The sequence below is a fragment of the Neoarius graeffei genome, chromosome 8 (assembly GCF_027579695.1).
Source record: "Neoarius graeffei isolate fNeoGra1 chromosome 8, fNeoGra1.pri, whole genome shotgun sequence".
Lineage (NCBI taxonomy): Eukaryota > Metazoa > Chordata > Actinopteri > Siluriformes > Ariidae > Neoarius > Neoarius graeffei.
In genome coordinates, this window is record NC_083576.1 from 69,476,155 (window position 1) to 69,498,421 (window position 22,267).

The 22,267-nt window shown below is 42.8% G+C and overlaps 1 protein-coding gene across 1 annotated transcript; it reads left to right on the plus strand.

Moving 5' to 3' along the window:
- The first annotated feature begins 4,398 nt into the window (after window positions 1-4,398).
- Window positions 4,399-19,739, plus strand: hapln3 (hyaluronan and proteoglycan link protein 3). The gene is made up of 5 exons (XM_060927015.1): window positions 4,399-4,482; window positions 5,023-5,182; window positions 6,947-7,318; window positions 15,206-15,511; window positions 18,165-19,739. Exons 1-5 carry the CDS (start codon window positions 4,453-4,455, stop codon window positions 18,449-18,451), a joined length of 1,155 nt encoding a protein of 384 aa, XP_060782998.1. The 5' UTR covers window positions 4,399-4,452; the 3' UTR covers window positions 18,452-19,739.
- Window positions 19,740-22,267: the final 2,528 nt, after the last annotated feature.

The window sequence follows — 22,267 nt, forward strand, 5'->3', positions numbered from 1 at the left end:
AAAGTTGGGACAAGGCCATGTTTACCACTGTGAGATATCCCCTTTTCTCTTTACAACAGTCTGTAAACGTCTGGGGACTGAGGAGACAAGTTGCTCAAGTTTAGGGATAGGAATGTTAACCCATTCTTGTCTAATGTAGGATTCTAGTTGCTCAACTGTCTTAGGTCTTTTTTGTCGTATCTTCCGTTTTATGATGCGCCAAATGTTTTCTATGGGTGAAAGATCTGGACTGCAGGCTGGCCAGTTCAGTACCTGGACCCTTCTTCTATGCAGCCATGATGCTGTAATTGATGCAGTATGTGTAGTTAACTATATTTAATATAAGACATAATGAACGTAATCGAAAGAAAAAGAGAAAGAGAAAGATGCAGTATGTGGTTTGGCATTGTCATGTTGGAAAATGCAAGGTCTTCCCTGAAAGAGACGTCGTCTGGATGGGAGAATATGTTGCTCTAGAACCAGGATATACCTTTCAGCATTGATGGTGTCTTTCCAGATGTGTAAGCTGCCCATGCCACACGCACTAATGCAACCCCATACCATCAGAGATGCAGGCTTCTGAACTGAGCGCTGATAACAACTTGTGTCGTCCTTCTCCTCTTTAGTCCGAATGACATGGCGTCCCTGATTTCCATAAAGAACTTCAAATTTTGATTCTTCTGACCACAGAACAGTTTTCCACTTTGCCACAGTCCATTTTAAATGAGCCTTGGCCCAGAGAAGACGTCTGCGCTTCTGGATCATGTTTAGATACGGCTTCTTCTTTGAACTATAGAATTTTAGCTGGCAACAGCGGATGGCATGGTGAATTGTGTTCACAGATAATGTTCTCTGGAAATATTCCTGAGCCCATTTTGTGATTTCCAATACAGAAGCATGCCTGTATGTGATGCAGTGCCGTCGAAGGGCCCGAAGATCACGGGCACCCAGTATGGTTTTCCAGCTTTGACCCTTACGCACAGAGATTCTTCTAGATTCTCTGAATCTTTTGATGATATTATGCACTGTAGATGATGATATGTTCAAACTCTTTGCAACTTTACACTGTCGAACTCCTTTCTGATATTGCTCCACTATTTGTCGGCGCAGAATTAGGGGGATTGGTGATCCTCTTCCCATCTTTACTTTTGATAGCCGCTGCCACTCCAAGATGCTCTTTTTATACCCAGTCATGTTAATGACCTAATTGCCAATTGACCTAATGAGTTGCAATTTGGTCCTCCAGCTGTTCCTTTTTTGTACCTTTAACTTTTCCAGCCTCTTATTGCCCCGTCCCAATTTTTTTGAGATGTGTTGCTGTCATGAAATTTCAAATGAGCCAATATTTGGCATCAAATTTCAAAATGTCTCACTTTTGACATTTGATATGTTGTCTATGTTCTATTGTGAATACAATATCAGTTTTTGAGATTTGTAAATTATTGCATTCCGTTTTTATTTACAATTTGTACTATGTCCCAAGGGCGGCACGGTGGTGTAGTGGTTAGCGCTGTCGCCTCACAGCAAGAAGGTCCGGGTTCGAGTCCCGTGGCCGGCGAGGGCCTTTCTGTGTGGAGTTTGCATGTTCTCCCCGTGTCCGCGTGGGTTTCCTCCGGGTGCTCCGGTTTCCCCCACAGTCCAAAGACATGCAGGTTAGGTTAACTGGTGACTCTAAATTGACCGTAGGTGTGAATGTGAGTGTGAATGGTTGTCTGTGTCTATGTGTCAGCCCTGTGATGACCTGGCGACTTGTTCAGGGTGTACCCTGCCTTTCGCCCGTAGTCAGCTGGGATAGGCTCCAGCTTGCCTGCGACCCTGTAGAACAGGATAAAGCGGCTAGAGATAATGAGATGAGATGAGACTTTGTCCCAACTTTTTTGGAATCGGGGTTGTGTGTGTGTGTGTGTGTGTGTGTGTGTGTATATATATATATATATATATATATATATGAGGGCGGCATGGTGGTGTAGCGGTTAGCACTGTCGCCTCACAGCAAGAAGGTTCTGGATTTGAGCCCAGTGGCTAACGGAGGCCTTTCTGTATGGAGTTTGTATGGACCTAGCAACTTGTCCAGGGTGTACCCCGCCTCTCGCCCATGGTTAGCTGGGATAGGCTGCAGATTGCCTGTGACCCTGTAGGACAGGATAAGCGGCTACAGATAATGGATGGATGGATGGATGGATGGGGCCAGATCCAGCTCTCACTAACAGGGTGGGCCAGGAAGATTTTTTTTTGGGGGGGGGGATATATATATGAGGGTGGCACAGTGGTGTAGTGGTTAGCACTGTCGCCTCACAGCAAGAAGGTTCTGGATTCGAGCCCAGTGGCTGACAGGGGCCTTTCTGTGTGGAGTTTGCATGTTCTCCCCGTGTCTGCATGGGTTTCTTCTGGGTGCTCCAGTTTCCCCCACAGTCCAAAGACATGCAGGTTAGGTTAATTGGTGGCTCTAAATTGACCATAGGTGTGAGTCTGAATGGTTGTTTGTCTATGTGAGTCAGCCTTGCGATAACCTGTTGACTTGTCCAGGGTGTGCCCCGCCTCTCACCCGTAGTCAGCTGGGATAGGCTCCAGCTTGCCCAAGACCCTGAACAGGATAAGCGGTTACAGATAATGGATGGATGAATGCATATATATCTCATTATCTCTAGCCGCTTTATCCTGTTCTACAGGGTCGCAGGCGAGCTGGAGCCTATCCCAGCTGACTACGGGCGAAAGGTGGGGTTCACCCTGGACAAGTCGCCAGGTCATCACAGGGCTGACACATAGACACAGACAACCATTCACACTCACATTCACACCTACGGTCAATTTAGAGTCACCAGTTAACCTAACCTGCATGTCTTTGAACTGTGGGGGAAACCGGAGGAAACCCACACAGATACGGGGAGAACATGCAAACTCCACACAGAAAGGCCCTCGCCGGCCACAGGGCTCGAACCCGGACCTTCTTGCTGTGAGGCGACAGTGCTAATCACTACACCACCGTACCGCTATATGACTTCTTTTTTTGTAATTGGATGGGCCAGGCCCACCCTTAACACCTCCCCTTCGTAGAGCCAGGCCCGGTGTGTAATTAACATGTTAGGAATTGCACAGTATGCTGTATTAAGGATAACTTCCTTTGAGTTTATGCATTCCTCCTTCCTTTCCTTTTTTGTTTAGTTTATTTTTTTTAAATTCCTGTTTCTCATCTCATTATCTCTAGCCGCTTTATCCTGTTCTACAGGGTCGCAGGCAAGCTGGAACCTATCCCAGCTGACTACGGATGAAAGGCGGGGTACACCCTGGACAAGTCGCCAGGTCATCACAGGGCTGGCACATAGACACAGACAACCATTTGCACTCACATTCACACCTACGGTCAATTTAGAGTCACTAGTTAACCTAACCTGCATGTCTTTGGACTGTGGGGGAAACCGGAGCACCCGGAGGAAACCCATGCGGACACGGGGAGAACATGCAAACTCCACACAGAAAGGCCCTCGCCGGCCACTGGGCTCGAACCCTGACCTTCTTGCTGTGAGGCAACAGCGCTAACCACTACACCACCGTACCGCTATATGACTTTTTTTCTTGTAATTGGATGGGCCAGGCCCACCCTTAACACCTCCCCTTCGTAGAGCCAGGCCCGGTGTGTTATTAACATGTTAGGAATTGCACAGTATGATGTATTAAGGATAACTTCCTTTGAGTTTATGCATTCCTCCTTCCTTTCCTTTTTTGTTTAGTTTATTTTTTTTTAATTCCTGTTTCTCATCTCATTATCTCTAGCCGCTTTATCCTGTTCTACAGGGTCGCAGGCAAGCTGGAACCTATCCCAGCTGACTACGGGTGAAAGGCGGGGTACACCCTGGACAAGTCGCCAGGTCATCACAGGGCTGGCACATAGACAACCATTCACACTCACATTCACACCTACGGTCAATTTAGAGTCACAGTTAACCTAACCTGCATGTCTTTGGACTGTGGGGGAAACCGGAGCACCCGGAGAAAACCCACGCGGACATGGGGAGAACATGCAAACTCCACACAGAAAGGCCCTCGTCGACCACAGGGCTCGAACCCAGACCTTCTTGCTGTGAGGCGACAGCGCTAATCACTACACCACCGTACCGCTATATGACTTTTTTTTCTTGTAATTGGATGGGCCAGGCCCACCCTTAACACCTCCCCTTCGTAGAGCCAGGCCCGGTGTGTAATTAACATGTTAGGAATTGCACAGTATGATGTATTAAGGATAACTTCCTTTAAGTTTATGCATTCCTCCTTGCTTTCCTTTTTTGTTTAGTTTATTTTTTTAATTCCTGTTTATTTCTGTAAAATTAGTAATGCGCCCGTGCTGATGTTTCAGCATCAGTCTCGAGGATGCCTCCGTGACGTCATCGCGGCTCTCCAGCACGCGCAGAGGGGGAGCGAGTGTATTAAACCCAGGCGGAGTGTGAACATGTGAACACATGAGGAACTGTTCAGAGAATGCACCGAGCACAGCATCGTCTTCAGTCGGTAAGCAGCTCTTAATGAACGAAATGAAGTCATTTTTTCGTTGCAATTTGTGACAATTTAGCAAATTAACATGAGTACGCTTGATGTGTGGCTATTTCTGCATGCATTTGGAAGTAAAACAGATCATTTTAGGCTCCATTCCTGTCTTAGGTTATGCCTTCACACAGTGGGAGAAAGAACGTGAAAATCCGTTGCGTAAATAATATTTGCAGTTTGCAGAAAGAAAAGAAAAGCACTTTATTTGCCATGTTTGTCAGAGCTTTATATGTCTGACTATCTGATCTTGATCTTGATGTCAAGTAGATATTAGTCATTATAGCATTCTAAAAAAAAACAAACAAAACTGTGCAAATTGGCATCAATAGCACCAATTGAATATTGAGAAATAAATATGTGCAAAATATCAGAATGTAAGCATCACCATACAGTATAAGTATATGAGTGCAGTGTAGGTGTAAGGGATGACAGCACTGCAGCAAACTGTGATCAAAGTGTAAAATATTACTAATCAACCTCATGATACGACGTGCTCTTGTGTAGGATGTTGTTTTGGAAAGCAGAGGTGTGGCGAATATGAGGATGAAGCGCCCCCTGCTGTTGATGCTGCTCCTGCACCTTGTGCCTGAGAGTCAGGCGCTGCGATACTCCAACAATTACTACTACCAGGACTTATCACCTGATGGCAATGGAAACGGAGAGAGTATGTCTGCTTGTGTTATTTCACTTCACGTTATGAAAGTTGTACGCGATCTATTAATAAAATTGCACTTTTGTTTCCAGCGTAACTTATTTTTAGTTCCTTCTTGCAGATATTTTTACAACCCCGATTCCAAAAAAGTTGGGACAAAGTACAAATTGTAAATAAAAATGGAATGCAATGATGTGGAAGTTTCAAAATTCCATATTTTATTCAGAATAGAACATAGATGACATATCAAATGTTAAAACTGAGAAAATGTATCATTTAAAGAGAAAAATTAGGTGATTTTAAATTTCATGACAACACATCTCAAAAAAGTTGGGACAAGGCCATGTTTACCACTGTGAGACATCCCCTTTTCTCTTTACAACAGTCTGTAAACGTCTGGGGACTGAGGAGACAAGTTGCTCAAGTTTAGGGATAGGAATGTTAACCCATTCGTGTCTAATGTAGGATTCTAGTTGCTCAACTGTCTTAGGTCTTTTTTGTCGTATCTTCCGTTTTATGATGCGCCAAATGTTTTCTATGGGTGAAGGATCTGGACTGCAGGCTGGCCAGTTCAGTACCCGGACCCTTCTTCTACGCAGCCATGATGCTGTAATTGATGCAGTATGTGGTTTGGCATTGTCATGTTGGAAAATGCAAGGTCTTCCCTGAAAGAGACGTCGTCTGGATGGGAGCATATGTTGCTCTAGAACCTGGATATACCTTTCAGCATTGATGGTGTCTTTCCAGATGTGTAAGCTGCCCATGCCACACACACTAATGCAACCCCATACCATCAGAGATGCAGGCTTCTGAACTGAGCGCTGATAACAACTTGGGTCATCCTTCTCCTCTTTAATCCGAATGACACGGCGTCCCTGATTTCCATAAAGAACTTCACATTTTGATTTGTCTGACCACAGAACAGTTTTCCACTTTGCCACAGTCCATTTTAAATGAGCCTTGGCCCAGAGAAGACGTCTGCGCTTCTGGATCATGTTTAGATACGGCTTCTTCTTTGAACTATAGAGTTTTAGCTGGCAACGGTGGATGGCACGGTGAATTGTGTTCACAGATAATGTTCTCTGGAAATATTCCTGAGCCCATTTTGTGATTTCCAATACAGAAGCATGCCTGTATGTGATGCAGTGCTGTTTAAGGGCCCAAAGATCACGGGCACCCAGTATGGTTTTCCGGCTTTGACCCTTACGCACAGAGATTCTTCCAGATTCTCTGAATCTTTTGATGGTATTATGCACTGTAGATGATGATATGTTCAAACTCTTTGCAACTTTACACTGTCGAACTCCTTTCTGATATTGCTCCACTATTTGTCGGCACAGACTTAGGGGGATTGGTGATCCTCTTCCCATCTTTACTTCTGAGAGCCGCTGCCACTCCAAGATGCTCTTTTTATACCCAGTCATGTTAATGACCTATTGCCAATTGACCTAATGAGTTGCAATTTGGTCCTCCAGCTGTTCCTTTTTTGTACCTTTTTACTTTTCCAGCCTCTTACTGCCCCTGTCCCAACTTTTTTTGAGATGTGTTGCTGTCATGAAATTTCAAATGAGCCAATATTTGGCAAGAAATTTAAAAATATCTCACTTTCGACATTTGATATGTTGTCTATGTTCAATTGTGAATACAATATCAGTTTTTGAGATTTGTAAATTATTGCATTCCGTTTTTATTTACAATTTGTACTTTGTCCCAACTTTTTTGGAATCGGGGTTGTATTAACACTTGCCCTTATTAACACTCTCCAACCTTCCCTAGTATATTTCAGTGGTGTGCGTCTTCACGTGGAATCTCCACAATCTTTGGTGTCTGCTGTACAAGGAGGCAATGTGACTCTTCCGTGTGTGTACCGGTATGAACCGGCGGTCAGTTCGCCTCGCAGGACAAGGGTGAAGTGGTTCTGGCAGCCGAACATAGGTGAAACCAAAGAGCTGCACGTCATGGTGGCTTTTGGGTCCCGTCACAGGAGTTACGGTGACTTCCGGGGTCGCGTGCGTCTGCGTAGAAGCTCTCCAGGCGACGCGTCTCTGGTCATCAACCCGCTGCTGAGCGACGACACTGGGCGCTACCGTTGTGAGATTATCGACGGCCTGGAGGACGAGAGCGTCACTGTGGAGCTTCAGTTTCGGGGTGATGTAATCATCTGTAAAAACATATTTGGAACTAAGTGGCCATTTTACTGACCGTTCTATAAGGTGCACCACCTTAATACGTAGACAGTTACTGACTAGACAATCTGTTGTTGTGCTTAAAGGAAACGTTCACTCCTGAAATATATTAAATGTATTTATATCACAAAAATTTGTGATTTGCTTAGTGATTTTTGGTGCTGTTGGGGTGGCACAATGATACGGTGGTTAACAAGAAGGTTCTGGGTTTGATCCTTTCTGTGTGGAGTTCTGTGCATGCCCTCCTCATGATGAGTGGGTTTCCTCTGGGTGCTCCGGTTTTCTCCCACAGTCCAAAGACAAGCACATTCGGTCAACTGGCTACTCTAAATTGTCCACAGGTGTGAATGTGAGTGTGTGGTTGTTTGTCTCTGTGCTAGCCCTGCAATAGACCTATCCAGTATGTCCTCTGCCTCTCGCCCATTGTCAGCTGAGGTTGGGTCCAGCTTTCCTGTGACCCTGACAGATAAGCAGGATGGATGGATGGATGGATTTGGTGCTGTATTTTCTTTATTCCAGAGACATTGGTGATTCTGGGCTGCACTGATTTTGCAGGACAAAATTCTTACTGCAGTTACAGAAGTGTTCAATATTCTCCCTATTTTGGTCTTGGTCAGTTCCCACACATCAGTCAGCATTCCTCTATCATGCAACAACTACCAATTAGGTTGGGTGAAAGCTAGCACTTCCTTCCTCCAAGACACACGAAGCAAGCCAACCACATATTTTCATACTACTGCTCATGTTGTATCACAGGACAGTGTAACACACTCAGAGAGTGCTATCCTCTCTCTTCTGACTTCTGAATACATGAGCTCACAGACACCTACTATTAGCTAATGTTACTGTGATTGACAGGGGAGAGAGTATGCCATCCATCCCACTCAGAGAGCATGGCCAGTTTGGCCCTCATTGGACTCCCAGTTGTGGATGGCTGTGGCTGTGGAATCTGAACTCAAGATCTCCAGACGATAGGACAATTGTTTTTGTGTTGGGAGTTGAAATAGGAGAACAAGTTTAAAGGGTCTGTTAGATTTTGCTCTTAGATGCTAAAAATAATGAACAAGAGCTTCTTGTCTCTATCATCAGGCAGTCGAATGGCATTGTGAGAAATGTAGGACACTATTAACCAAAAAGTGAAAATAGATCAACATGTTGATGAAAGAATTCCATTATGTAATCTTTTCATTTTAATTTTTCATGCCACTAAGTGTCAAACACTGGTCAAAATCTAAATAATTAACAGTTATTCCACGAAATCGAGTTGTACATGAGCTGATAGCTGATGAGGCGTGTAACGCCAGGTTGGCTATAAACCATGTACGATGAGACTGAGTGGAATAACTGATTTATTCTATCCACAATCACTGCATTTTGAGAAACAGAGCATTTTTAGTTTTTTTGTAAATTTGATAAATAAAAACTTTGTAGGGCGGCACGGTGGTGTAGTGGTTAGCGCTGTCGCCTCACAGCAAGAAGGTCCTGGGTTCGAGCCCCGGGGCCGGCAAGGGCCTTTCTGTGTGGAGTTTGCATGTTCTCCCCGTGTCCGCGTGGGTTTCCTCCGGGTGCTCCGGTTTCCCCCACAGTCCAAAGACATGCAGGTTAGGTTAACTGGTGACTCTAAATTGACCGTAGGTGTGAATGTGAGTGTGAATGGTTGTCTGTGTCTATGTGTCAGCCCTGTGATGACCTGGCGACTTGTCCAGGGTGTACCCCGCCTTTCGCCCGTAGTCAGCTGGGATAGGCTCCAGCTTGCCTGCGACCCTGTAGAAGGATAAAGCGGCTAGAGATAATGAGATGAGATGAGAAAAACTTTGTACAAAACGTCCAACAAAATCATTTCTGCATTGAATGTAAACAAACCAGTGAAATGACAGGAGAAATTTGTGAAAAATGCTATAAGAAAAATTCTTGAAAAATAAAAATGATACGTTCTTACCATCAAATACTTTTACTCCATATTTTGTTGCTTTTTTGTATATTTGGGGGTTTTTGTTTTTGAGTAGAGTTATTTCCTTCTTGGTTGGTTCAGTAACATGGTACGCCATTTTCTTCTTCTTTAGGGTTTTTTGGTGGTTGGCAAACCAACTTAAAGGTGCATTACTGCCACCGACTGGGCTGGAGTGTGGAACAGGAGATATTGGGGGGGGGACTATCCCTATGTCCGAAATCGCTCCCTATTCATTATATAGGGTACTATATAGTGGGGACGCCATTTTGTAGTCCTGTCTGAAACCTTAGTGAGGATTATTTACACCCTATTTAGTGCACTCAAAGTATCCCACAATGCATCATGAAAAGTAATGTACAACTGATGGTCACTATCTAATCTGAGCTGATGGTCACTAACCAAAGCAATATATCCCATCATGCATTGCAGTTGCGCTGAAAGAAATCAAATTAAAAGTCTCAAACTTGATTTAGTAAAAGGCAGCAGCAAAGAAGAAAGTATTCAGCCTTGATTTAAAAAAAACCTGAAAGGTACTTTGTAATGATTAATGTGGGAAATACGCTCAGTATAATATGTACTTATCACAAAAATACATGCATGTATTTATTATTTTGAAAACCCACCGGCCAACTGATCTGGTACGTTTTAATTGTGCGAAAGTAATGATGTAAATAACGGCACGGTGGAGTAGTGTCCAAAAGCGTTTTTTCATTTTATCAATGAGCTCACTATATTGTCGTCTATATTGTAATTTCCTATATAGGGAGTAGGGAGTAGTGAACGAGTGAGTGATTTTGGACACAGGGTATATTCTTTTAGCTATTTCTCATCTCATCTCATTATCTCTAGCCGCTTTATCCTTCTACAGGGTCGCAGGCAAGCTGGAGCCTATCCCAGCTGACTACAGGCGAAAGGCGGGGTACACCCTGGACAAGTCGCCAGGTCATCACAGGGCTGACACATAGACACAGACAACCATTCACACTCACATTCACACCTACGCTCAATTTAGAGTCACCAGTTAACCTAACCTGCATGTCTTTGGACTGTGGGGGAAACCGGAGCACCCGGAGGAAACCCACGCGGACACGGGGAGAACATGCAAACTCCACACAGAAAGGCCTTCGCCAGCCCCGGGGCTCGAACCCAGGACCTTCTTGCTGTGAGGCGACAGCACTAACCACTACGCCACCGTGCCGCCCCTTTAGCTATTTCTGTTTCTTTTAAATACTTGATAACAAGGTGATACATCTGACTTGATGTGCGCCATCATCTGTTTTTCTCTACTCACGGTATATGAGCTGATAGCCTAGTAATAGAGTAGCCAATCAGAGTGTGCGATTGCTTATATCCAGTGAATGTGGATAGAATATTTATGCATATTCAAGATTGGTTTTTCCTTTAATTGGTCACCTCTCCATGTCCTGTCCTTCACTGAAAAGGAACCATCATAGGACAACCACTGACCAGATATTATATAGGAATTTGGTAATGAGTGCTGTGGTGGTGATATTAGGCACAGGTCGACTTTTAACCTTCATCCTACCAGCCAATTTTACATACACAAACTACCAGGCGGGGTCCGTATGGACCCCAGGAGGGAATACCTTGAAATCAATGCAGTAAGAACCAATTCAATGCAGCAAACAGACATAACTTTATTGAAGAACAAAATCCATCTTCTGGCATACCTATAGTTAGTTTTTTTTTTTTTTTTCTTTTTTATCAGACATCTAATTTTTGGGTTTGTTTACCTGACATGTTTCGACGTACAACTTCCGTCTTCCTCAGAGTGTCACCGGATGTTAATTGGTGACGCATCTTTTATCAGCTGCTGTTTCTGAAGGCGTGGCCTTCCTGTCTGGTTTGACAGGTCGGTCACGCCTTATACTGTCTGTTCGTCCCCTGCAAGATGTGACTCCAGGTATGGGAGAGCATACCCAACTGGCTGGGCTGGGCTCTCCCATACCTGGAGTCACATCTTGCAGGGGACGAACAGACAGTATAAGGCGTGACCGACCTGTCAAACCAGACAGGAAGGCCACGCCTTCAGAAACAGCAGCTGATAAAAGATGCGTCACCAATTAACATCCGGTGACACTCTGAGGAAGACGGAAGTTGTACGTCGAAACATGTCAGGTAAACAAACCCAAAAATTAGATGTCTGATAAAAAAGAAAAAAAAAACTAACTATATTTAATATAAGACATAATGAACGTAATCGAAAGGTTCTGGCATACCTGTTTGTCTCAGGAACTACAATATCAATCATCTCAGGTGTCATATACAAAAGAAAGGCCTCTTCAATACTTGCACATTCAGCTTCATTAGTGACACCAGGTCGGTTCCTAATGATGTCTTGAGCCTGTTGACGTCCACCTGGAGGAGGTGCCTGTTGCCATACAGTCCCATTTCTTCCTTGTAGTACACCTTGCTGGTTATTCTGTTGGTCTTGATCCAATGGATGAGCAACTTGAGCAGGTTCATCACCTGGATGTTCCCCTTCAGCATCCCCTTGTGGCTGGGCTTGTCCCCTACCTCGTCCTTGCCCTCTACCATGGCCATGGCCACGGCCTCTACCGCAGCCTCTACCACGCCCTCGGCCTCTTCCAGGGCCTCTGTTTGGAGCAGCTGCAGCACCATGGTTCCCTATTTCTTCTGGATTTTGATCAATGGGTCTGTTTTCATCTGCATGTACTTGTTGCTGAACTACTACTTCAGTGTCACTTAGATCTGAGGCTTCAGAGATGTGATCTGCCTCGGATCCCGATAAGTCACTAAATTCACTGTCCTTAAAGTCATTGTTTGTGTTCAGAATCTGCCTTAAAGGAACAGTCCACCGTACTTCCATAATGAAATATGCTCTTATCTGAATTGAGACGAGCTGCTCCGTACCTATCCGAGCTTTGCGCGACCTCCCAGTCAGTCAGACGCAGTCAGACACGCTGTCACTCCTGTTAGCAATGTAGCTAGGCTCAGTATGGCCAATGGTATTTTTTGGGGCTGTAGTTAGATGCGACCAAACTCTTCCACGTTTTTCCTGTTTACATAGGTTTATATGACCAGTGATATGAAACAAGTTCAGTTACACAAATTGAAACGTAGCGATTTTCTATGCTATGGAAAGTCCGCACTATAATGACAGGCGTACTAACACCTTCTGCGCGCTTCGGCAGAGCATTGATATCTGAGCTCCGTATCAATGCGCTGCCGAAGCGCGCAGAAGGTGTTAGTACGCCTGTCATTATAGTGCGGACTTTCCATAGCATAGAAAATCGCTACGTTTCAATTTGTGTAACTGAACTTGTTTCATATCACTGGTCATATAAACCTATGTAAACAGGAAAAACGCGGAAGAGTTTGGTCGCATCTAACTACAGCCCCAAAAAATACCATTGGCCATACTGAGCCTAGCTACATTGCTAACAGGAGTGACAGCGTGTCTGACTGCGTCTGACTGACTGGGAGGTCGCGCAAAGCTCGGATAGGTACGGAGCAGCTCGTCTCAATTCAGATAAAAGCATATTTCATTATGGAAGTACGGTGGACTGTTCCTTTAAGGCCTCTGCTGCTGTGTATCTAGCTTGTCTTTGTCTGTTAGCCATTATGAATCTGAAACAACCAAAAAGAAGTTAACTTTCAGTGTGCTATTCAATTATAAAATGAAAGAGATAAATTTTACTTTGGGGTCCGGATGGACCCCAGTAACAAATTAATTATACCTTCACAATGCAAAAAGCTGATCTTCCGGTGCTTTAGTGTTTTAATTAAGACATAAATTCCAACAAATTCATAAAACAGTGAGGCAGTATGTCACATATTTTTAAAATGGCAAACAAATATATAGGTGCGGGGTCCAGATGGACCCCACTTGGTAGGATGAAGGTTAAGCACCTCAACAGGAATGTGATGGTCAGAAAGTTGATATGGGGCTTGTAGGTGACTCACACAGTTAGTGCATAGAAAAGCTATAGTCTCTAATTGTACAGTGCCTTGCAAAAATATTCATCCCCCTTGGTGTTTGTTCTGTTTTGTCGCATTACAAGCTGGAATTAAAATGGATTTTTGGAGGGTTAGCACCATTTGATTTACACAACATGCCTACCACTTTAAAGGTGAAACTTGTTTTTTATTGGGACACAAACAATAATTAAGATGAAAACAGAAATCTGGAATGTGCATAACTATTCACCCCCCAAAGTCAATACTTTGTAGAGCCACTTTTTGCTACAATTACAGCTGCAAGTCTCTTGGGGTGTGTCTCTATTTGCTTAGCACATCTAGCCACTGGGATTTTTGCCCATTCCTCAAGGCAAAACTGCTCCAACTCCTTCAAGTTAGATGGGTTGCATTGGTGTACAGCAATCTTCAAGTTATGCCACAAATTTTCAATTGGATTGAGGTCTGGGCTTTGATTAGGCCATTCCAACACATTTAAATGTTTCCCTTAAAACCACTCCAGTGTAGCTTTAGCAGTAGGTTTAGGGTTATTGTCCTGCTGGACCATGAACCTTCGTCCCAGTCTCAAACCTCTGGCTGACTCAAACAGGTTTTCCTCCAGAATTGCCCTGTATTTAGTGACATCCATCTTTCCTTCAGTCCTGACCAGCTTTCCTGTCCCTGCAGATGAAAAACATCCCCACAGCATGATGCTGCCACCACCATGCTTCATTGTAGGGATGGTGTTCTCAGGGTGTTGGGTTTGTGCCACACATGGCGTTTCCCATGATGGCCAAAAAGTTCAATTTTTGTCTCATTTGACCAGAGAATGCTCTTTCATGTGTTTAGGGAGTCTGCCACATGCTGTTGGGCAAACTCCAAACGTGTTTTCTTCAGCAATGGCTTTTTTCTGGCCACTCTTCCATCAAGCCCCACTCTGTGGGGTGTACAGCTTAAAGTGGTCCTATGGACAGATACTTCCATCTCCACTGTGGATCTTTACAGCTCCTTCAGTGTTATCTTTGGTGTCTTTGTTGCATCTCTGATTAATGCTCTCCTTGCCGGGTGTGTGAGTTTTGTGGGCGGCCTTCTCTTGTCAGGTTTGTAGTGGTGCCATCTTCTTTCCATTTTGCTGTAATGGATTTAATGGTGCTCCCTGGGATATTCAAAGTTTGGGATATTTTTTAGAACCCGACCCTAATCTATACTTATCAACAACTTTGTCTCTGACCTGTTTGGAGGCTCCTTGGTTCTCATGTTGCTTGCTTAGTAGTGTAGCAGAGTCAGGGTCCTTCCAGAGCAGGTTGATTTATACAGACCTCATGTGACAGATCATGTGACACTTTGATTGCATACAGGTGGATCTTAATCAACTAATTTTGTGACTTATGAAGTGAATTGGTTGGACCGGCTCTTATTTAGGGGTTTCATACAAAAGGGGGTGAATATTTATGCACATTCCAGATTTTCTGTTTTTTCCTCTTTATTATTGTTTGTGTCACAATTAAAAAACAAGGTGCACCTTTAAAGTGGTAGGCATGTTGTGTAAATCAAGTGGTGCTAACACCCCCAAAATCCATTTTAATTCCAGCTTGTAATGCGACAAAACAGGACAAACACCAAGGGGGATGAATACTTTTGCAAGGCACTGTACACCTACAAGATGCACAAACATGAAGTGTTAAGTAAATGCCCACAGTTTTTGTAAAACCTCATGTGCCGGATACACTCATACCAGCATCACACACATTACCATGTCACCTTCATATCAGTATCAGTGCTGTTTTGAGAATGATCCACCAGTGAAATAATATCTGTGGTGGACCCTTTCTGTTGACAAACAATGGAGAGAGAGGATGGTAGACTGTGCATTGGAACTGATTGGCTACAATCAGTAATTATTAATTAATCAGTAATGTGTTTAATATGACTTGAACTCAGTTTGATTGCCTCCCACAGGTGTTGTGTTCCCATATTACTCTCCCATGGGTCGCTACAAGTTTAACTTCCAGGAAGCTCAAGAGGCATGTGAGCAGCAGGGTGCTTGCTTGGCCACCTTTGAGCAGCTGTTTGCAGCTTGGGAGGAAGAAAAACTTGACTGGTGCAATGCTGGCTGGCTAGCTGATGGGACAGCACAGTACCCTGTTTCAGTGCCTCGAGATGCCTGTGGCGGTACAGACCTGGCACCGGGCGTTAGGAGCTACGGCATACGCAGCAAAACCACTGACCACTTTGATGCATTCTGCTTTATTTCTTCAATCAGAGGTGATTGCTTTGCTTTACCTCTTACAACTGTGCAAATGGCATTATATCACACATCCACTTAATTAGTAACACCTAAACATCTGCTCATGCAATTATCCAATCATCCTGTCCTATGGGTTCCACTCCTGTCAGCCAAGATCAGGAATCCGAGGCTACAGTCAGTGGACATAGGTTTACTGAAAGTAGACAGTTGAAGACTGGAAAAATATCACCTGGTCTTTTTCCAATTTTCACTGCCCAGTTCTGATGAGCCTACTGGTGAAGTAGAACACAATGTGGTCTTTTGCTGTTTTAGCCCATCCACCACAAGTTTCGTAATTTTTGAGAAGCTTTTCTGTTCACTAATTTTTGTAATGAGTGGGTATATAAGTAGCCCTCCTGTCGCCTCGAACCAATCTGACCTCGAGAGACCATTATACGCAAAAATGACAGAAGAGCTGCAATTTCTGAAACACTTGAACTAGCCCATCCGGTACCAGCAGCCGCAGTCAGTCACTGAAATCACATTTTTTTTTCCCCTTTCTTATGCTTGATATGAACATTAACTGAAGCTCTTGATGTGTATTTGCATGTTTTTATATGCTGCACTGCTAGACACATTATTGGCTAATTGGATAATTATATGAATGAGTGGGTGTTGCTGTTAAGTAGCCAGTGAGTTAATTATATAATATACACTCTTAGAAAAAAGGGTTCATCAAAGGTTCCTTAACCTTTCATTCATTTGATAATTAAGGGTTCATAGCCTCTACTTGGAACGTCGTCTGATCGCAAAGCACTGTTATTCACCCAATACACATAATTATAGACATTGGCTTTAATATTTCTTTTTTTCCTGCAAAAATCATCTGAGCAATTCAGATAAGCACTGAGTTTAACAATGGAAAAAGATTTCCACACTGTAAAAACACCAACAGGTGCTTCAGGATTCCAAGGGAGCATATGACTCATTACAGCTGGGGCAAAATTACACGTCTCCACCCTGCTACAAGGGCTGAACTGGAAAACTATTTGCACTTCTGATGAAGCCAGTAGATCATGCATATCAAATACACCCTGGCCTTCAATTAGTAAAAAAATACAACTGGCCTTGGCGTTGATCTCTAAAATTCTCACGAGTCTCAGTCTTCAAAGCTTTCTCAGATGGCCTTCTGAGATAGTCACCTCTCAGGAATCTGTGCTCTGACTTGGATCTTTTGCTGAACTAATTAATCTAACATTAACACGTCATTATCGCTTTGACAAGCAATCCATTTTAAAGCTCAAAGCTTGTGTCTTTTGGACATAGTCGAGGATAGAATTTGCTTGCACTTTATTACAAATGATGGCTTGACTCTCTTGCCTTTAATGGATTTCAGCTGCACATTTTTGCTATGTAATTTACACAAATAAGCATACATTTATATTACCTTTTGCAATATAGTATATACATTATAACCTTTTATTCATACCACTGGTGAAAATATAGTGACATGTCTGTTTCGTTTGTAATTACAACCTATCCTAAAGAGAGAACTGAGGGTGATTATTGTAGCCTATAATTTTGTTAACTTACATTGTTTCCTGACAAACGCTTCATAGCATAACTGGTCTTTAGTAATACTGTGAGTCACTGTATTATAAAGAGATTAAGTTAACAAGACCTTCATTTTTCATACAAACTTTGTTATAGATTTCTATTTTATGACTTCTACATTAAGAGCGGCACGGTGGTGTAGTGGTTAGCACTGTCGCCTCGCAGCAAGAAGGTTCTGGGTTCGCGGTCGGCGAGGGCCTTTCTATGTGGAGTTTGCATGTTCTCCCCGTGTCTGCGTGGGTTTCCTCCGGGTGCTCCGGTTTCCCCCACAGTCCAAAGACATGCAGGTTAGGCTAATTGGTGGCTCTAAATTGACCGTAGGTGTGAATGTGAGTGTGAATGGTTGCTTGTTTCTATGTGTCAGCCCTGTGATGATCTGGCAACTTGTCCAGGGTGTACCCCGCCTCTCGCCCATAGTCAGCTGGGATAGGCTCCAGCTTACCTGCGACCCTGTAGAACAGGATAAGCGGCTATAGATAATGGATGGATGGAGTTCTACATCATCGAGTCAGTACAAAAACATTTTAGAGTTCCAAACGTTCGTTTTCTGACACAAAATTAAACATTACAGAAAAAAAAGTTTGTATCTGAGCAACATATTACATAAGAGACCACTTCAGATTAAAAAAGAAAACATAATGAAGGCTACTGGGTTTTTCTGCAAAATTAAGACGTGAGCGTGACAGTCAAAGTGTCCAGAAGAACTGTGGCTGGTTCTGTAAGATGCTCAGGAAAACCTAAAGCTCATTTCCTTATAAAACTGCACTCATTATACCTGAGACTATTTTTTTTTAAGCAAAGGGTCGTCTCACACCAAATATCGACTTTGTTTCATTTATTATGGATTACTGCTGTTTATAGTATTTTTTTAAATGTTGAAACATTTCATTTCATTATTTTTAAGCCATTTTTGGTCGACAGCGTTCCTAGACCTTATAGTAAGCTGTTACCTCCTCACTTGAGAAATTCTTGGAGTTGCTCTAAATGGTTGGATAAGAAGATAACAGTGCAACCTGTTTTAATGAATGCGGGGCAACAACAAAAGGAGTTGAATGCTTGTTCTGTTCCTGATTTCAGGTGAGGTTTACTTCCTGGAGCACCAGCTCAAGCTGAACTTCTCTGAGGCAGTGGAGGAGTGTGCGCAGGATGGTGCTCAGATTGCTAAAGTGGGTCAGCTGTATGCAGCGTGGAGGTTTACAGGGTTGGATCAGTGTGATGCTGGTTGGCTGGCTGATGGCAGTGTGCGTTACCCTATCACCAAACCCAGAGCCAACTGCGGCCCCCCTGAACCTGGTGTACGGAGCTTCGGCTTCCTGCCCCAGCACTTAAAATATGGAGTTTACTGTCACAAAGTCAGATGGTAAGATTCTGACACAACTGTGGTCATCGATTTAAAAATCAACCAACACAAATGTGAATTCCGGCAGATGATATATGCTTTGATGAGTCACCTTCTAATTCTTGTAATACAAATGAAGAGTGTCAAAGCTGTTCCTGTGTATCTGCAAGCAGCTTAGTTGTGATTTAAACGGACTGATTTGTCTTCCGTGATTTTACATTTTCTGATTTTATACATGCATTATATGAAATTAAACATTAAACCAAGTGTCACTCAGGGAATAGGTCTGCAGAAACTGCCCTTGGTAAATTCTCTCACATCAACTAAACCAATGGACTTCACTGTACAGTATAATACACATAGTGTGTTCTACCATCACATGTACTCCAGGAATGTACTATATCATATAAATGGTGTCTATATTCACATATAGTCTATATGTACAGGAATGTGTATGTGTGTATATTTAACAGTTATTCCACAAAATCGAGACGTACATGAGCTGATAGCCGACATGGCGCATAGCGCAGAGTTGGCTATAAGCCATGTATGACGAGATTGAGTGGAATAACTGTTTTATTCTATCCACATTCACTGGATTTTGAGAAACGGAGCATTTTTATTTTTATTTTTTGCAAATTCGATCACTTTATGCAAAACATCATTTCCGCTTAGAATGTAAACAAACTGGCGAAATGACAGTAGTAATTTGTGAAAAATGCTATAATAATAATAATAATGCTTGAAAAATACAAAGAGATATGTTCTTACCATCAAATACTTGTATTCCATATTTTGTTGCTTTTTTTGTATTTTGGGGGGTTTTTGTTTTCGAGTAGAGTTTTTATTTTGTCCTCAGTTGGTTCAGCAACACGCTCCACCATTTTGTTTTTCTCTACTCACGGTATATGAGCTGATATCCTAGTAGTAGAGTAGCCTATCAGAGCACACGATTGCTCATATCCAGTGAATGTGGATAGAGTAAATGTATACACATATACACATCACCTTTGCAAATTTATGTGTACTGTACCACCTTTACATATAACACCTTTATAAATTTCACATACTTACATATACATGCATCAAAGCAAGCCATAATGGAAGTTGATCTTTTCCCAAAGGTCTGTGATGTATTTTTGCTCAAATGACAGAAAACTTTGCATATGTAGTATCCTACATATAGTCACTTGTTTAATTTCACTAACTGTGTTTATGCCATAGTCCGTGCATGTTTGCAGTTTATTGTGTTTAAACAAAAACAACATGCAGATGTCTTATTAACTACCATTTTAGATAATAAAAGTTTTTTCCCCCTGAAAAATAGCGCTGATTGATTGTTAATAATCATATTTTAGTAATTTATTGTCATAAATGGTATGGTACGATGCACTCAAAAAAATAAAACACTGGATTTACTTAACCGAGTTATGGCAACCAGTCCCACGAAACTGTGTTAATTTAGATGTATTGAATACAGTTATGTTTTGAATAACTCAACATAACTGTATTCAATACATCTAAATTAACACAGTTTCGTGGGACTGGTTGCCATAACTCAGTTAAGTAAATCCAATGGTTTTTTTTTTTGAGTGTGGTGTAGCGTGGAGCATTGCTGCCACACAGCACCGGGGTTCCTGGCTTGATCCTGAGCTCAGGTTACTGTCTGCTTGGATTTTTCCATGTTCGCCTTGTGTCTGCATGGGTTTCCTCAAGGTTTTCTGGTTTCCTGCATAAAAGCATGGTGAGAGGTGGATTGCTGACTCTAGGTGTGAATGAGTTTGTAACTGTGTGTGCATGAGATTAGATGTGGTATCCTGAGATGGACTGGTCATCCCATCCAGGGTGTATTCCCATTTCACATTTAATATTTCCAGGAGAGGTTTCCCATCCACCTCAGCTCTGACTGGTATAAAGCAAAGATGAATGAATGAAACTTAGATATATACGCCTGCCATTTGACACTATATTGAACAAATGTGTAAAACAACTTGCTATCAGTTGATATTTTACAGGTTGTAAATCGATTGCTACAACATGAAACTGATCAACAAAGCAGTGTTCTTTTGAAGGAAAAGTATTTGTGGTCCTTAGTCCTTACCTATAGAGCGATTTTACAATTCGCCCATAAAATGAAGAAGCCGCCGCCCTTCTTCATTTTATGGGCGAATTATAAATAGCTCTATAGGTGTAGTGGTGGTGTAGTGGTTAGCACTGTCGCCTCACAGCAAGAAGCTCCTGGGTTCGAGCCCAGCAGCCGACGAGGGTCTTTCTGTGTGGAGTTTGCATGTTCTCCCCGTGTCCGCGTGGGTTTCCTCCGGCTGCTCCGGTTTCCCCCGCAATCCAAAGGCATGCAGGTTAGGCTAATTGGTGGCTCTAAATTGACCGTAGGTGTGAATGGGAGTGTGAATGGTTGTCTGTGTCTGTGTGTCAGCCCTGCGATGACCTAGCAACTTGTCCAGGGTGTACCCCGCCTCTTGCCCATAGTTAGCTGGGATAGGCTCCAGCTTGCCTGCGACCCTGTAGGACAGGATAAGCGGCTATAGATAATGGATGAAAAAGAAGAATGAAGAGGCCTTTATTTGGTCACATGTACACTCAAGCACAGTGAAATTCCTCATTTGAATTTAACCCATCTGAAGCAGTGAACACACGCATGCACACACAAGTGAGCAATGAGTACACGTACATACCCAGAGCAGTGGGCAGCTATGCTACAGTGCCCGGGGAGTAGTTGAGGGTTAGATGCCTACCCTCAAGGGCACTTCAGCCATGATACAGATGCAAGGGAAAGGAGGGAAAGTGCTGTTCGTTCATTCATTCACTCAACTCCCCTCACATTTTTCCCGTCAGTCCCAGAAATCAAACCGACAACCCTTTGGGCCCAAGGCTGCTTCTCTAGCCTTCAGACCATGGCTGCCCCTGATAAAATGTCATGAACACCAAACTCATCACTAATGACCAAATGTAAGATCTCAGTTCAGTGTTTAGGCTTATAGTGCAGACCAGGCATTGATTTTATAGTTAATAAAAACTCTAGTTATTCACCTATTTTGGTTTAGTGCTGAATTTTAAACAGTTAATCACAGTATTCTGTTCAATTGGCTTGACATCTCTGACAAAGCGATAGATCCAATTTAAATACTGCACTAGAAAGTCATTTCCACACACTGCTGAGTTCTATACATAACTTTAATTTTTAACACACTATACAGTAACAGTCAAAAGTTTGAACACCCCTACTCATTTAAAGGGTTTTCTGTATTTTGATTATTTTCTGCATTGTAGAAAAATACTGAAGACATCAAAACTAGGAAATAGCATACGAAACATATGGAATTATGTGGTAAACAAAAAAAGGCACAAAAAACAAAATACATTTCACATTTTAGATTCTTCAAAGTAGCCACCTTGATGATGTTTTACACACTATAGGCATTATCTTAACCAGCTTCATGAGGTAGTCACCCGGAATGCTTTTCAATTAACAGGTGCCTCGTTGAAAGCTAATTAGTACAATTTCTTGCCTTCTTAATGCATTTGAAATCAAATAGTAAATAATAAAAATACAGTAAACAGCCTTATTCCACAGCTGTAGTAATCCATATTATGTGAAGAACCGCTCAACTACAGTAAGTAAAGACAAACGACCTCCATCATGACTTTAAGATATGAACTGTGCTTTGTTGTTGTTGTTGTTGTTTTATCTGTAACCGCTTATCCCATGCGGGGTCGTGAGTGGCAAGCTGGAGCCTATCCCAGCTGACCATGGGTGAGAGGTAGGGTACACCCTGGACAAGTCGCCAGGTCATCGCAGGGCTGACACACACATAGAGACACA

Coding starts and splice junctions, on each gene's coding strand:
- hapln3 (XM_060927015.1), top strand. CDS start 4,453: ATGCACCGAGCACAGCATCGTCTTCAGTCG. Junction 5,183..6,946: donor TGGCAATGGAAACGGAGAGA/GTATGTCTGCTT, acceptor AACCTTCCCTAG/TATATTTCAGTGGTGTGCGT. Junction 15,512..18,164: donor CTTTATTTCTTCAATCAGAG/GTGATTGCTTTG, acceptor TCCTGATTTCAG/GTGAGGTTTACTTCCTGGAG.